At 42.1% G+C, this 12,465-nt stretch overlaps 1 protein-coding gene across 1 annotated transcript; it reads left to right on the forward strand.

The window, feature by feature from the left end:
* The first annotated feature begins 6,453 nt into the window (after positions 1–6,453).
* LOC118361275 (opioid growth factor receptor-like protein 1) lies at positions 6,454–12,010 on the forward strand. Its single transcript, XM_035741087.2, has 7 exons — positions 6,454–6,920; positions 7,980–8,063; positions 8,266–8,344; positions 8,615–8,693; positions 11,049–11,115; positions 11,250–11,395; positions 11,503–12,010. The coding sequence occupies exons 1-7, from the start codon at positions 6,738–6,740 to the stop codon at positions 12,008–12,010; spliced, it is 1,146 nt and encodes a 381-aa protein (XP_035596980.1). The 5' UTR covers positions 6,454–6,737.
* Positions 12,011–12,465: the final 455 nt, after the last annotated feature.

Here is a 12,465-nt window from a genome sequence, read left to right on the forward strand (position 1 = left end):
ATTTAATCCTAGTAAAAATTACATGTCTTTGGTCAGTTAGGATCACCACATTATTTTAAGAATGTGAAATGTCAGAATAATAGTAGAGAGAATTATTTATTTCAGCTTTTATTTCTTTCATCACATTCCCAGTGAGTCAGAAGTTTACATATGCTCAATTAGTATTTGGTAGCATTGCCTTTAAATTGTTTAACTTGGGTCAAACCTTTCGGGTAGCCTTCCACGAGCTTCCCACAATAAGTTGGGTGAATTTTGGCCCATTCCCCCTGACAGAGTTTTGTAGGCCTCCTTGCTCGCACGCTTTTTCAGTTCTGCCCACACATTTTCTATAGGAATGAGGTCAGGGCTTTGTGATGGCCACTCCGATACCTTGACTTTGTTGTCCTTAAGCCATTTTGCCACAACTTCGGAAGTATGCTTGCTTTGTCCATTTGGAAGACCCATTTGCAACCAAGCTTTACCAAGATGTTTTGAGATGTTGCTTCAATATATCCACATAATTGTCCCTCCTCATGATGCCAACTATTTTGTGAAGTGCACCAGTCCCTCCTGCAGCAAAGCACCCCCACAACATTATGCTGCCACCCCTGTGCATCACAGTTGGAATGATGTTCTTCAGCTTGCAAGCATCCCCCTTTTTCCTCCAAACATACCGATGGCCATTATGGCCAAACAGTTCTATTTTTGTTTCATCAGACCAGAGGAGATTTCTTTAAAAAGTACGACCTTTGTCCCCATGTGCAGTTGCAAACCGTAGTCTGGCTTTTTTATGGCGGTTTTGGAGCAGTAGCTTCTTCCTTGCTGAATGGCCTTTCAGGTTATGTCGATATAGGACTCGTTTTACTGTGGATTTAGATACTTTTGTTCGTGTTTCCTCCAGCATCTTCACAATGTCATTTGCTGTTGTTCTGGGATTGATTTGCACTTTTCACACCAAAGTACTTTCTTCTCTAGGAGACAGAACACATCTCCTTCCTGAGCGGTATGATGGCTGCGTGGTCCCACGGTTTTTATACTTGCTTAATATTATTTGTACAGATGAACGTGGTACCTTCAGGCATTTGGAAATTGCTCCTACGGATGAACCAGACTTGTGGAGGTCTACAATTTTTTTTCTGAGGTCTTGGCTAATTTATTTTGATTTTCCCATTATATCAAGCAAAGAGGCACTGAGTTTGAAGGTAGGCCTTAAAATACATCCACAGGTACACCTCCAATTGACTCAAAGGATGTAATTTAGCCTATCAGAAGCTTCTAAAGCCATGATATAATTTTCTGGAATTTTCCAAGCTGTTTATTAAAGGCACAGTCAACTTAGTGTAAGTGTAAGCTACTGACCCAATAGAAATTGTGTTACTGTGAATTATAATTGAAATAATCGGTCTGTAAACAATTGTTGGAAAAATGACTTGTGTCATGCACAAAGTAGATGTCCTAACCGACTTGCCAAAACTTTAGTTTTTAATTAACACGACATTTGTGGAGTGGTTGAAAAACTAGTTTTAATGACTCCAACCTAAGTGTATGTAAACTTCTGACTTCAACTGTAAATACTGAGATCATGTGACACTTAGATTGCACACAGGCAGACTTTATTTAACAAATTATGTGATTTCTGAAGGTGATTGGTTGCACCAGGTCTTATTTAGGGGTGTTCTAGCAACGGGGGTGAATACATATGCCTGCACCACTTTTCCGTTTTTAATTTTTTTATTTTTGAAACAAGTAATTTTTTTCACTTCACCAATTTCAACTATTTTGTGTATGTCCATTACATTAAATCCAAATAAAAATCTATTTAAATTACAGGTTGTAATGCAACAAAATAGGAAAAACGCCAAATGGGATGAAAACTTTTGCATGGCACTGTAAGTGTATGTATTTTGGATGGTGTCCATATGCTTACAAGTATCGGGCTAGATGAAAAGCTGTCTTTTACAAAGCATAGTGACGAGTTAGTTAAGAAGCTGAGAATAAAAATGGTCTTCTTCTATATAAATAGGTCCTGCCTCTCGATAAATAGTATAAAGCAGATTATTCAGTCGACGTTCCTATCGGTCCTAGTGTAACGGATGTGAAATAGCGAGCTAGTTAGCTAGTCTTTGCTGGCTAAATAGCGTTTCAATCGTTTCAAGGGGAACCAATCGAAGTAGTGGTTCCCCTTGCTCTGAAAGGGCCGCGGCTTTTGTGGAGCGATGGGTAACGACGCTTCGTAGGTGACTGTTGTTGATGTGTGCAGAGGGTCCCTGTTTCGCTCCCGGGTATGGGCGAGGGGACGGTTTAACGTTATACTGTTACATTGATGCTGTTGACCCGGATCACTGGTTGCTGCGGAAAAGGAGGGGGTCAAAAGAGGGGTGAGTGTAACGGATGTGAAATAGATAGTTAGCATCATCTATATGAACACAGTTTCTACTTCATTAAAATCCATTAGATGCAGTTTATCATAGCACTATGCACTTTATTACGGGAGACAGTTTTAGCACTTTTTAGCACTGCATTCTGAAAGTTGGTTGGTTGGTTGGTTGATACATCGTTATGTTTTAATTTATAAAGCCCTTTTACAAAAAGTCCCACTGTACCTAACATCATTACTAACCTTTAGACATATGGGTTACCACACCGGGACTCAGGGATGGCTAACTCTGGAAATTCCTTTAGTCTCTACCGAGTTAGGTACATCAGCTTTTGTTTTTTTTCCACCTTATTTGTGGAACAATCTTCAAAATGTTGCTAAAATAAAGGTTAAATAAGATAAATAAAAAGCATCTGTCTCTCTCTCTGCCCCTCTCTCTGTCTCTCTGCCCCTCTCTCTGTCTCTCTGCCCCTCTCTCTCTCTCTCTGCCCCTCTCTCTCTGCCTCTCTCTCTCTCTCTCTGCCCCTCTCTCTGTCTCTCTGCTCCTCTCTCTCTCTGCCTCTCTCTCTCTCCTCTCTCTCTGCTCCTCTCTCTCTCTGCCTCTCTCTCTCTGCCCCTCTCTCTGTCTCTCTGCCCCTCTCTCTGTCTCTCTGCCTCTCTCTCTCTCTCTCTCTCTCTCTCTCTCTCTCTCTCTCTCTCTCTCTCTCTCTGCCTCTCTCTCTCTCGCTCTCTCTCTATGGCTCTGGCTCTGCCTCTTTTTTCTCTCTCTGTCTGGGTCCCTCTCTCAGTCTCTCTCAATTCAATAAAATTCAATTCAAGGGCTGTATTGGCATGGGAAATATATGTTAACATTGCCAAGGCAAGTGAAGTAGATAATAAACAAAAGTAAAATAAACAATAAAAATGAACAGTAAACATTACACTCACAGAAGTTCCAAAATAATTAAGACATTTCAAATGTCATTATGTCTATATATAGTGTTGTAAAGATGTTTCTCTGTCTCTCTATACTAATGGTTTAGTTGAAGGAATCATTAGTGTAGTCTGTTTCAATAATATGCAAATGTATTCCCGATTTATTTTATTTTATTCCAAAGATAAATGTTTGAAATCAAATATGACTGAACAGTTGAGCATAGAGTTAGTTTGCCTGTAATGTATTCAGGATTCTTGCTTTCTGGCAAGAGGACTTTTCTCCACTAGCTAGGTTCCCATCCAATTAGCGACAGATTTTCATGGAAATATTCAAAAATCCGCATGAAGAAAATGTGGGAATTTTTCCACCAGGCTGGTGTTTCCACCAAACAGACTTGTTGCAGATAAAAATGAGTGTGTGACGATGTAGTGTACACAAAAAATGTACTGTTTTCGCTTAAGTTTCCATGTACTGAATAAAAATCTAATAATAAAAATTGCAATGTGTTTCCATTGCATGTTCAACTCTACCAATAGGTTTTGTCACAAAAACGATTGTGTTAAATTGCAAATGTGCCTACTCTGGTCTTGGCACGTGCGCTCTAGCCAACAGCTAGTATATAAAGTGTGGGTAGGTAAGTTTTCCTGATGAGATTATTATGGACAAGAGCAAGAATATTGTTATTTGCCAAATGGCAGTTAAGCATTGATCATCATGTCACCAGAATAAGACCCTATATCTTTTATTGGAGAATCAAACTCATCACTGTGCGCTTTCACCACCCTGTGAAGTTCATCATCAATGATTTCAACTGTAGCCTAATAAACTGTATGGTTTCCTGAGTCTTAGTGGGAGGGCCACATGCCATATCATCACGTGACTCCAAGTGTACTTCAATATGATAGTTATTATAGCAATAGTTTTTGTATAAAGGTGTTTCCGCTGCCATTTCTAGTATAATTAATTTTACGGACACAAAAAGATCCCACCATGTCTAACAAACAAATGATCTGTCAGCATTTATAAAATTCCACTGAAACTTCCTGTTTCCATCTCAGTTGTCGGGATTTTTTTTAATACAATATGACTTTACTCGCATAAAAACTGTGTATGGAAACGTGGTTACTGTCATGTGGTGCTTAACTGCAGGATTGAAAGAGTTCGATATTGTGCTTCTACACCTGCATTGCTTGCTGTTTGGGGTTTTAGGCTGGGTTTCTGTACAGCACTTTGAGATATCAGCTGATGTACGAAGGGCTATATAAATACAATTTGATTGATTGATTGATTGATATTGCCGCTGTCCATGTCAGCTGAATCTCCGACCTCAATCTATTTGCTTGTTTGGACCTTCTACAAAGTAAACTAATGGGCTATGCATTATTTCCAGATTAGAGTTTACGGTGGAAAGGGAAAGGAAGTGGGGGATACTGGATAGCCTCCATGGAAATGGTACTTGGAGATTAATAGTGCTGCAACCATAGAATTACATAATAGAACTCAACAAGTCATTTAATATGATACTGTGTATGTGGACGTAACAGGCTTTCTAAGGAGTCGAGACCTACGTTGCTATAGTATAATATATTACATAGGAAATGCTGCTCTCATGTGGTTGTGATTAGCATGACATTCTGGTTCCTGTCTCACTGAATGTTGACCTTTGTATATAACATTTGATGTCAGTTCTGTTGAATTTCTATTATCCAGTTCTGTTGTGTTCTATCAGCAACTAATGGTGCATTTGATTGTGATCCCTCTCCAACTCCAACACTGCTTGTGCAGGCTATGTCATGTCATGTTCATCTCTGTGTTGCCATACATCAAAGCTCATCCCCGGGGTGGCAGGGTAGCCTAGTGGTTAGAGCATTGGACTAGTAACCGAAAGGTTGCAAGTTCAAATCCCCGAGCTGACAAGGTACAAAATCTGTCGTTCTGCCCCTGCCCCACTGTTCCTAGGCCGTCATTGAAAATAAGAATTTGTTCTTAACTGACTTGCCTAGTAAAATAAAGATAAAAAATAAAAATAAATAAAAAAATATAAATGTCGATTTGAGTAGCAAATTTGATTGATTAGCCCACATAACTAGAAAAAAACAGTGCACAGTGGCTGTGCTACGTGTGTGTGCTGTTATAACCTACCAATAGACAGACCCACGTGGTCAATACCTACAACGATGGCTGCACACGTTTGCATCCACAGTTTTTGTGAGTAAAGTCATACCGTCTAAAAATGAGTCATGACAGCTGTAATGGAAACAGGACGTTTCGGTAAAATTGTATAAATGCTGGCAGATAATGTGTTCATTTGACATGGTGGGATCATTTTGTGTTGGTAAAGTGTATTAGGTGAGAAATGGGTCCTTCTGTGGCTCAGTTGGTAGAGCATGGCGCTTGTAGCGCCAGGGTAGTGGGTTCGATTCCCGGGACCACCCATACGTAGAATGTATGTACACATGACTGTAAGTCGCTTTGGATAAAAGCGTCAGCTAAATGGCATATATTATTATATATTATGGGTGGAAACGCATTTATGCGCAAATATTTATATAAAAAGCATCATATCAATTTAAACTTGGAGTCACGAGATGATATGGTGTGTGGTCCTACCACTATGACTCGGAAACCATGAGGTTTATTAGGCTATAGATTAAATAATTGATTATGAACTTCACAGGGTGGTGAAAGTGCCCTGTGATCTTGGTGCACCTTTCCAATAAATATAGAGGCTCTTATTCTGCTTGACTGCCGTTTGATAAATAAAAATATTGTGCTTTTATCCATAATAATCTCAACATGCAGAATATACCTGCACAGCCTACCGCCACTGTATCTGCTAAATGTTGGCTGGAGCGCAGGTGCCAAGACCAAAGTAGGTACATTTGTTGTTTAACGCAAATATTTTTTGTGACAAAGCTATCTGTAGAGTTCAAAATGCAATGGAAACATATTGAACTTTAGATTTGTAGATTTGCACATGAAAACTAAAGCGAAAAAGTACATTGTATGTGCATTTCGTCACGCACTGATTTTATAATCAAAAAGTCAAGTTGGTGTAAACACACCACTGGTAGGAAAATGCGCATATTTTCCAATGCGGATTGTAGAGTATTAGCATGAAAATATGTCGCCAATTGAATAGAAACCTAGCTAGTGACCGAAAGGGAGAATGAGTATGTGTTCTCCATCTGACATTGACGATCTCAGATGTGACACTGGTTAACCACTGTCCCAGTGTCGCGGAGCACGTGGTCATCTTTGGTCCTGATGCTGTGACCACTTTCCTCAGCACGCGCCGCGCATTTAGGGGTGTGTTCACGATGTACTAGCAAGTCTGGATCGGAATTTTCCTCAGCCTGCCATTTAAACGCCACACATTAACCGTGGCGCAGCAGGCCGACTGCACGGCACAATATGTAGGCTAGAAGGACACAGAGGACGGCGCGACTCGGTGTAGGCGGGTAAATGGGAAATCTGATGGGCAGTTTGCGCTACAAGGAGCCGAGAACTGTGGAGGAATGCGACTCGACATGGGAGTCAGACTCGGAAAGCGACGAGCAGCCGGGTGATGAGGACAGCGGGATATCGGAGTGTGTCAGCCGGTTTGAGACAGGGAGATGCGGCGAACAGGCGAACATGTCCCCGAAGGTAAATAGGCTACCAACAAACTGGCACACAGAAAAGCAACCACACACACACACAATAGGAAGAAGAGTAGACTGCAATGAGCTAAATTAGAAAATGGAAATGGCACAGCTGCATAGCTGGCTCGCTGAAGATGTCAACATCCCAGACTATAATTTCGGGAAACAAAAATCAGGATTGTATGTAGGCTAGTAGCTTAGTTGAGGCCTATGTCCAAATGTATATGTTCTCAACGCATATGTTGTTGCCATGTCTACGCTACGTTCAATGTCATTGCCAGGTATCCAATTGATGTGGTGTTATGCATTGCCAAAAGTGGCAATCTTATAGCGCATAATTCAATATCGTTCAGTTTTAACCATTATGTTGTACATCGCTGTCTTGTTTTATGTCCTCGTTTCGTGTTCTCAATGTCCTGCATGAACACGCGGAGGGAGAGTAGGTTAGTGTTGCCCGCAAGTGAGACAGTGACCTGATAAAAGTGACCTAATTTTTTAAATACATAAAATATAATAGGGCCAAATAAGGGAGCCCATCTTCCATCGTTCGTTTGATTTGGGGAAAATGACCACAGTATGCCCATTCCCCAAATCCTGGCTGTTTTCAGGTCTAGGCCTTTAGGCTTACTATTTTTTTCCAATATTGTTTTCTGAAAAATGACAATAGGCAACAACCCTACAACTTTGATGGGATGCATCCATGTTCATAAGTATAAAAGAGATAAACAACAATATTTGTTTGTAATGAGTCAATATCCTTTATAATACCTTGATATGCTTTTATATGGTGCATTTTCCTTCATGTTATCCTGACTGTGAATGCATTGGAAGCCTGCATGAAGTTGGAATTGCTTTCATGGAGAAGAAATTGGCAGATTATTATTCTACCTACACCAAAAATAGTTAATTTCAGTTCAGTTACGAACCCACTCAAAGCCAGACATCTGCTATGCTGTTATTGGTTTGTGTGTCACGCGGTTGATATCATTGTTGCTATCTATTTCAGTCAGTGTTCATTCACTATTTTATTTCCTCTCTCTCTCTTTTTCTCTTTCTATCATAGCCCTCTGACTCTAAGTCCAGCACCAAGATGAAGAGGAGTTTTTATGCTGCAAAGGATCTTTACAAATATCGCCACAGCTACCCGGTACGGTGCACACACACACACACACACACACACACACACACACACACACACACACACACACACACACACACACACACACACACACACACACACACACACACACACACACACACACACACACACACACACACACACACACACACACACACACACACTAGCCTGATTTTTCCTGACTCTCCCTCCTCATCCTCTCCCTCCCTAGAACTACAAGGCGCCCCGGCTACCTAATGACTACCGCAACCTCCGCTTCTACCTGAACAAGATCCCTCTAATACCAGACGGTCAGCACACACACACACACACACACACTAACACACAGTGACAAACAGCAACATACACTCGTCGGACACACAGCAGTGTTACTGGCTCAGGGCATAGAGAGTTTTGATTGGCCTTGGGTCATGTTTGAACAGAGTAGTCCAGAGGATTAAGAGCTGATCTATTGTTCAAACACTAGCCTGCAGACACACACACACATTTTATGCTGACCCCAAACAGGGCAGGTGTGTTTTCCTGTATCATTTATGTGATTGACCTGAATCCCTCTCAAGGCATCTTCATTGAGGAGATCCTGACCAAATGGAGAGGAAATTATGACAAACTGGAGCACAATCACACCTACATACAGTGGTAAGAGGCCCTTCGAGGTACTATCGATGTGTGTGTGTGTGTGTGTGTGTGTGTGTGTGTGTGTGTGTGTGCGTGTGTGTGTGTGTGTATGTGTAATGCACACCTGTGACTACGTATCAGACCTGGGTTCAAATACGATTTGAGTTTTAGAACCAATCAAGCACAGATTAAGTATTTGAAATTATTTCAAATAGAATTTGACCCAGGTCTGACCCAGGTCTGTAACATATGTATGTTTGGACATAGAAATCTATCTCAACCTTTTTTGCAGGAGCAGAAAGCAGAAAAGAGAACAGCAAAATACAGCCAATGCTTTCTCTGACACAGACCTACATAACTTAGAGACCTACATAACACCAGGAGAAAAAAACATAGTCACACCACTGGGATTCACATATCCTGCCAATCTCCCTTACTCCCTGCAGCGCCAACCTTATTATCTCTCACTTTCTCTCGTACTCTCTATTCTGACAGTGCAGTTCATTAGCATAATATCAATTAGTGGGTGTCTAAGCAGCAGTGAGCGTGTGCAGACGAGTGGCTGTTGCTCATTGAATTTACTTACAGTGCCTTACAAAAGTATTCACCCCCCTGGGCGTTTTTCCTATTTTGCTGCATTACAACCTGTCATTTAAATTGATTTTTATTTTTATTTCATGTAATGGACATACACAAAATAGTCCAAATTGGTGAAGTGGAATGAAAAAAATAACTTGTTTTAAAAAAATTATAAAACATTAAAAACAGAGAAGTGGTTTGTGCATATGTATTCACCCCTTTGGTATAAAACTCCTAAGTAAGACCTGGTGCAACCAATTACCTCCAGAAGTCACATACTTTGTTAGATTGCACACAGGTGGACTTTATTTTAGTGTCACATGATCTGTCACATGATCTCAGTATATATAAACGTGTTCTGAAAGGCCCCAGAGTCTGCAACACCACCAAGCAAGTGGAACCATGAAGACCAAGAAGCTCTTCAAACAGGTCATGGACAAAGTTGTGGAAAAGTACAAACCAGGGTTGGGTTATAAAAAAATACCAGAAACTTTGAACATCCCATGGAGCACCATTAAATCCATTATTTAAAAATTGAAAGAATATGGCACCACAACAAACCTGCCAAGAGAGGGCCGCCCACCAAAACTCACGGACCAGGCACGGAGGGCATTAATCAGAGAGGCAACAAAGAGACCAAAGATGACCCTGAATGAGCTGTAAAACTCCACAGCGGAGATTGGAGTATCTGTCCATAGGACCACTTCAAGGCTTACACTCCACAGTGATGGGCTTTACAGAAAAACAGTATTGTTTAAAGAAAAAAGAAGCAAACGTGTTTGATAGTCACCAAAAGGCATGTGGGAGAATCCCCAAACATATGGAAGAAGGTACTTTGGTCAGATGAGACGAAATTGAGCTTTTTGGCAATCAAGGAAAATGCTATGTCTGGCGCAAACCCAACACCTCTCATCACCCAGAGATCATCATCCCCATTGTGAAGCATGGTGGTGGCAGCATCATGCTGTGGGGATGTTTTTCATTGACAGGGACTGGGAAACTGGCCAGAATTTGAGGAATGATGGATGGTGCTAAATACCGGGAAATTCTTGAGGGAAACCTGTTTCAGTTTTCCAGAGATTTGAGACTGAGACGGAGGTTCACCTTCCGGCACGACAATGACCCTAAGCATACTGCTAAAGCAACACTCGAGTTTATGGGGAAACATTTAAATGTCTTGGAATGGCCTAGTCAAAGCCCAGACCTCAATCTAATTGAGAATCTGTGGTGTGACTTAAAGATTGCTTTACACCAGCGGAACCCATCCAATTTGACAGAGCTAGAGCAGTTGTGCCTTGAAGAATGGGCAAAAATCCGGATGGCTATATGTGCCAAGCTTATAGAGAAATACCCCAAGAGACTTGCCTCTGTAATTGCTGCAAAATTGTGGCTCTACATAGTATTGACTTTGGGGGAGGGAATAGTCATGCACGCCCAAGTTTTCTGTTTTTTTGTCTTATTTCTTGTTTGTCTCACAATAAAAAATATTTAGCATTTTCAAAGTGGTAGGCATGTTGTGTAAAGCAAATCATACAAACCCCCCAACAAATACATTTTGATTTCCAGGTTGGAAGGCAACAACATAGGAAAAATGCCAAGGTGGGGAAAACTTACGCAAGCCACTGTAATAAGAGACAGCAGTGGGAGAGAGATGCACGTATAGAGGAAAAGAGGACAGTAGGGAAGAGCAAGAGAATAAAGACAGACAAGAGAGGACAGGTAGACTTGCATAGAAAAGTCAAGGGGAGAGAGTTAATCTCACTCTTTGACAGTCTTCTCTCTCTGTCTTTATTGCAGGCTTTTCCCTCTGAGGGAGCAAGGGCTCAACTTCTATGCTCAAGAACTCACTCAGGAGGAGATCAAGGTAAAGACAATAACAAGACTTAACCATGTGGTTTGACTGATCTGAAAATGTCTATATGTCATCATGTTGTACAGGAATTTTGAATATTGGGGGATCTACTTATACTTCCGGCTGATCTTTGCTGTGTCCCATAGGAATTCCAAAGCACTCGGGAGGCCAAGCGGCGATTTCTGCTGGCGTACACACTCATGCTGGATTTTTATGGGATCAAACTCCTGGATAAAAGTGGGAATGTCGCCCGAGCTTCCAACTGGCAAGAACGCTTTCAGCACCTCAATGAGTGAGTGGTAAACACAGGAGTACTTACACACACTCACACAATGTCTCTATGGGTCTATAGCGAAGGTGGTTTGGTGATGAGTAACCTATCTCTCCCTCTCTCCCCAGGTCCCAGCATAACTATCTGCGAATCACACGCATCCTCAAGTCTCTGGGTGAGCTGGGCTTTGAGGACTTCAAGGCCCCCCTGGTGCGTCTCCTGCTGGACGAGGCTCTGTGCCGGGGCACCCTGCCCAACATGCTGCACAGCACCCTAGAGTATTACGTCTACACCATCCGCCTCCGCTCCCACCGCCGCAGCCTGCTCCGGTACGCCCGCCAGCACTACCAGCCGGCCAACACCTTCCTCTGGGGGCCCCCGGCCAGGAGGAGAGGAGCTGAGGCAGGGCCAGGAGGAAGGGTGGCAGAACCCACCCCAGAGAGGGAGAGGAGAGGAGGAGACCCCCATAGGGCTTGTAGTCCACTTCCGAAGAAGGACTCAGTGGGAGGTGGGGGTGGGGGAGGAGATGGGAAGGGAACCAAGGGCTATACCGTCTCCACCAAAACCCTCCAGGAGGGGGTGATGGAGAGGGGTAGGGGGGACAGGTGCAAGTACATTGAGACTGTTCCACTGTAGGGAGAATAGTTTAGGGAAGAAGTGGTGTATGTGTGTCTTGATGGATTGGTGGGCGGTTTGGGGGGTTATTGTAGCAATACTGGCCAATGCCATGTTTTTATGAACTCAAAAGTCGTAGCTAAGTTGTAGTAGCTAAGTTTAGTATGCAGCACAATCCTTAACGTTAAACTACTCTTGCAATGTTTTCTCTCTTGTCACAATGTAATTCTTCCTTTTGTGTAGATTGACTGCACTTGGTAATCCACTAATTGTACAGAACCTTCTAGCCAAGCAGATCACATGTAGGGCTTAGCATACAACAAGCAGATTGGAAGTATGAAACAAATAATCTGATTGGATATGAACAACTGCTTGAAAGGGCAGCTGCTGTGTGGAACCTTGCACCTTTGACAATCTGTCTTCCTATATGAAATAGCTCTGTTACTTCCTGAGCTGATCTTTCTGTTGACTGCTGA

The sequence above is a fragment of the Oncorhynchus keta genome, chromosome 2, assembly GCF_023373465.1.
Source record: "Oncorhynchus keta strain PuntledgeMale-10-30-2019 chromosome 2, Oket_V2, whole genome shotgun sequence".
Lineage (NCBI taxonomy): Eukaryota > Metazoa > Chordata > Actinopteri > Salmoniformes > Salmonidae > Oncorhynchus > Oncorhynchus keta.